The 4,849-nt window shown below is 36.4% G+C and overlaps 1 protein-coding gene across 3 annotated transcripts; it reads left to right on the top strand.

Moving 5' to 3' along the window:
• Positions 1-307: 307 nt before the first annotated feature.
• Positions 308-4,480, top strand: LOC110022126. Of its 3 annotated transcripts, none has more exons than XM_020720931.1 (4): positions 308-410; positions 1,767-3,263; positions 3,341-3,491; positions 3,773-4,480. In XM_020720931.1, exons 1-4 carry the CDS (start codon positions 378-380, stop codon positions 4,405-4,407), a joined length of 2,316 nt encoding a protein of 771 aa, XP_020576590.1. In that variant the 5' UTR covers positions 308-377; the 3' UTR covers positions 4,408-4,480. The 3 variants fall into 3 exon arrangements, with proteins under 3 accessions (XP_020576590.1, XP_020576591.1, XP_020576592.1); XM_020720932.1 differs by having other exon boundaries at positions 328-481; XM_020720933.1 differs by lacking the exon at positions 308-410 and adding an exon at positions 656-943.
• The last annotated feature ends 369 nt before the right edge of the window (positions 4,481-4,849 follow it).

Below are 4,849 nucleotides of genomic sequence, written 5' to 3'. Positions count from 1 at the left end.
CACGAACACACTTTTTGAGTTCGAAATATTAAGGAGCAAAACACGAGCTGAGTCTGGGCTCGCTCATGTTCGCCTTGTTTACACCCCTAATAATAATAAAAAAAAGGGGAATTTAGCAAATAATTCTTATATATTTACATATCTCGCACCTAAATTTTTCTATTTACATAAATAGCTCTTTGATGTTCTGATGTTGATCTGCAAATATCAAAAAGTTGGGTGTGGGATATGTAAATACACAGGAATTGTGTGCTATGATTGTAAAAGCCTGGCAAGGCTTCATCTTCTTCTAATGGTTTCTCAATTTTCTCTACGTCTAGGTTACAGGCAGGAACCGCTGCAATCTTCCCTAATTCCTGTAAATTGAAGCATTTTCTATGGCGGACGCCGTGAGAAGCTCTAAATTTGCGGTAAAGAGCACCAAAATTATGGCTGAGGATTTAGTTCAAATCATGTGAAGGTTTTGTCTGTGAGATATATGGTATTGTATTCGGATAATATCGTATCTGATCACTGTAAAAGTTGAGATGTTACGCTCTCTGGCTTCTGTTTTAATTTGCTAACAATTCATATCATCAAAAGATTTGATGATTATGTTAAGCTTTTTTTTCCGATCGTCTGCAATATATTGAACTTGGAATAATTGACTGTGCAGCTACACGGTTGTGTTTTGTGCTGTACCAATGGCTATTATGCAGCGTCGAGTAAGGGTTTGAGTTTTTCTTGGTGGGAATTTGTTGGCCACCTAATTCCAATCGCGATGAGCAAAAAAAGTGATATATAATATATAAAAACAGTTTATGCAGATTCGCCCAATTGATATTGATTCGTGTTTCAGTAGCTGCAGTTTTCAATTATGAGGACGATGATTAGTTCTTTATAAGAGAAAATTCAGAGTCTAATCTGGCGGAAATCAAACAGTAGCAGAACTTTCTTCTTCTAGGTTGATTTTTTTTTCTGGACTTCGTTAGATTGTTTCTTCGTTTTGATAAATTGAGAAATTTTGTCCCTTCAAATGATTGCCATGTTCAAGTACTAATATTCTATCACCTGCTGAAAATTTTCTAGTTCTCTGATTTCTTGTATTGATTTAATGAAGTTTTGGTTTATACTCGTTGGATCCTGAATTCCTGGTTTGTCGTGAATCACTCTTAAGGAGTGTAAGATAAGAGAAACAGAGAGAAATGCACAGTAATTCCTGATTTGCGCCATTTGATCTCCTCGAGATTTGCATTGGTACTTTTTCAGTGTACAATACTGTATATTTTAATTCTACCGTATTAATATTTCAATATTCTATCTACAAATAACTTGCCTCTTATCATTTTAATTTTCTTGTAAATTGCAGCATTTTGTTATGGTTTTAACTCCTTATATTGTTTTATTTTAGGGGCATTTGCATACATACCACCCAATTCCTATGTATTTACATATCTAACACCTAAACTTTACTTTTTACATGTATTCCACCCAAATCTTTCATACTACATAAAAAATATCACCATTTCAACTTTTGAAGTGAAATACACCTTTTTCATGCTTAGCTAAGGTGTCATCTATGTAAAAAAGAAAGTTTAGGTGTTTGATATGCAAATACATAAGAATTAAGTGTTATGTATATCAATATTTTTTTTATTTTATATGTATGATTTTCAGTGCCAGTATTGTTTTTGTTGTTGTAACAGAACAGAACAGTTATTACTATATCCTGAAAGATTGAATGATACTGAGTGTGCTCTTTTTCTTTGATTGAACTCTGGTTTCAGGTGAAACAATCATCCTTAAAAACAAACTCTTATCAAGAAGGAAGTTCTGTTCAGAAGCTGATGAATGAGATCTGTCATGGAGAAAATACTAAAAATGGCACATCTGGTGTTGTTGCTCGATTAATGGGCATTGATACTTCACTGCCAAAAATTGGACCAACGGTCCATACGAAGGAATGTTTCGACGAAAATTTAAGACAACAAACTCCAAACATGTCAAATTGTAAGGGTGCTGAAGTTGCTTTGGGCTCACTTCCGAAGATATCGCCTTCAAATTGTAAGCAGCAATATTTCATCCCATCAACAAAAAGCTTGAGTTTGACAAAACCACCCCGCCGAGAGCATCCGCACGAAGAGCAACTAAAGAAATTCAAAAAAGAATTTGAAGCATGGCAGGATTCCAAATTATGGGAGATTTCAAGCAACCTTTGTCATTACAGCGGTGAAGATCTCGAAAAAGAACATTTTTTTGCCCTGGAAAACCTTAAAAAGGAGAAAATGGCAGCATATGCAAACACTTCTCAAAGGCAGAAGAAGCCTGTAGACACAGAGGACTGTATTTCAGTCAATAAGCTTAAAATTAATCAGAATGATGGAAATTTTGGCATAAGGAGAGATATAGCAGGTAAAGGATTTGAACTTGAGTCAAGTGACAAATTTCAGGAGAAAAATATTGCACCATTTTCACCCACAAGGATTGTGATTCTCAAACCGAGTTCTGACTCGCCGGAGGAGCCACAGGGTGGCTCGCCTGAGGTGGTTGTTGAAAAGGGCAGAAGCATGGAAGATTTTCTTGAAGAGGTGAAGGAAAAGCTCAAATTAGAAATGGAGGGTAAGGGAAGAATTGATTCAACCAGGAGGTTTAGTTTAGGCCACACTTCCCTACATGAAAATTCGAAGAACCTAAAAAATGCAGCCTGGGAATCAGAGAAGCATGGGGCAATGCTGCGAAGATCACAATCTATGATAACTTCTAGGAATTCATTCCATTGTGATGGAGAGAAATCCTCTAAATCCATCAAGAGTGCGACCAGAAAATTCATATCTGATAGACTGAAAAATGTTTTAAATGCAGATTCAATTACTGCTTTCTCCAACGAGGGAAAAGATGATAGCTTTTGGGAGGATAATAAAGCTATGAACGAATCAAGTCCTAAGAATTTAAGGCTTGAACAGATGAAAGTGGTGTCATTGGATGATGAATCTTTGTCTCCTTCAAACTTTGTTGGATCATTTTCTGCTTCTTTCTCAGAAGCTCAAAAACTTCAGAAACGTGAAGAATTTAAAAATGATTCGGTAGTTGTTGCCAAAAAGAGAAAAAAAGATGGCTTCAGCATCAAAAGCACAGTTTCAAATTTGCGACGGAATTTGGGTCTAAAAGCCAAGTTTTTTGCAAAGAAGGTCCCTTCAATGGGGGATACGGCTGTCGATGAGGTTCATTATGTGAAGCCGGACGAGGCAACTCCTTCAATTATTAAAAATTTTGGTATCGTGCAGGTATTAAAATGATTAAATCATTCTAATGCTCTATAAGCTTTTCTTTTTCTTAACAATGATTTTTTAATGTTATATAGGACAACTCAACAGAAGTGCCCCCAAGTCCTGCTTCGTTTCCATGCAGTCCAATTAATGTGCATTATAGTCCTGTGTCGCCGCTCGACGATCTTTTTGCCGATGATCGCTCATCGACACAAGTCTCAGGCGAGTTAAGCACGATCATTACAGGTGAGAACTATTTTACTGCTTTTGTGGTTATCAAATTGCAACAGCTTCAGTGTTTTTAGTAATTTGTTACTTTTGTTTCTTAAATGAATTTTAGATGACCGTCTTTTAGAAATGTCATCCATATGAAACCAAGATTAAGCATTGTCAATTTCACATAATTTTTTTTTATTACAGAAAGCTTTTCCAGATTATTTATTTACATAAAAAACTTGTGTTTTTTCTTTCACTCAATTTCTGGGCGATCCATGCTGATTTTTCTACCTTACTCTACTTACTACCAGAGTTAGGAAGCCAGCCCAAACTTTCTGAAATGGAGAAATGTGGAATGGAAACCCAAACCCAACTTCACTACAGTAATGAAACAATTCTGCCTGAAGCCTGCGCAGAAGCTTACATAAGAGACATCCTTCTTGTTTCAGACTTGTGCAGTGCTTGTTGGCCTTTAGACCAACCAACTTCAAGGCTGGATGGGCAAATAAATCCAATCTCTTCATGTCTTTTTGATCAAATGGAACCGAAGAGCCTAAACTCGAGCAATGTAGATGATTACAACTCAACATTAAGCCTCGGGGACATCCATATCGATATTAAGATGTTTTTAGACTTAGTTAAGGAGGCGCTGCCAAGTGCATTTGATGCGCCCCTGACTCAATTCGTGTCGAAAAGATCTACTCGTACTCGGACACAGTTTCATCATGGAAGAAGACTGATTGATGACTTGTTGGATCAGATTCATGTTTATGCAAGTCCTAAGATTGATCGGCCCAAATCTGTGGATAAGTTGGTGGTGTGGGATTTGAAGTTGATGCCTTGGTCAGATGAATCTAATGGAGAGATAAGTTCTTTATGTGGGGAGGTAGAGTGGGTGATCATTAGAGAGTTGATTGATGATTTGTTATTAGATATTTTGGTTTAGTGGTCACACAATATGTTATGATTATATACATTTTTGTGACATTTTTTATTTATTAAAAAATTAGCTGGTTTAGTGGTGCTATAATTTGGTATTATGGTTATTTCTGTTTTTGTGACGTTTTCAGCCTCAGAGAAATGTTTTAATGACTTTTTCTTACCCTTATTCATAAGGGTAAGACTGATTTTACTCTAATGAAAATTTCATCAGTATTCCATCCTGTATATCTTAAAAAGAATGGTTGAAGGCTATTATGCGAGCCCTCAACCATCTTCATGTGCCTAACTATTGGAGGACCGCCCTCATTGTCTACAAATTGGCCAGAGGGGGATTCAAACCCATGACCTGAGGAGACTTATGACCTTCAAAGAGATTGCTCTACCAACATGGCACTGCTGGCGGTATGTGTTATATATATATATATATATATATATATATCTGTGTG

Source organism: Phalaenopsis equestris, unplaced genomic scaffold (genome assembly GCF_001263595.1).
Source record: "Phalaenopsis equestris unplaced genomic scaffold, ASM126359v1 Scaffold000167, whole genome shotgun sequence".
Classification (NCBI taxonomy): domain Eukaryota; kingdom Viridiplantae; phylum Streptophyta; class Magnoliopsida; order Asparagales; family Orchidaceae; genus Phalaenopsis; species Phalaenopsis equestris.
The sequence above is the reverse complement of the archived record's forward strand: the minus strand, read 5'-3'. Positions and strand labels throughout refer to the sequence as shown.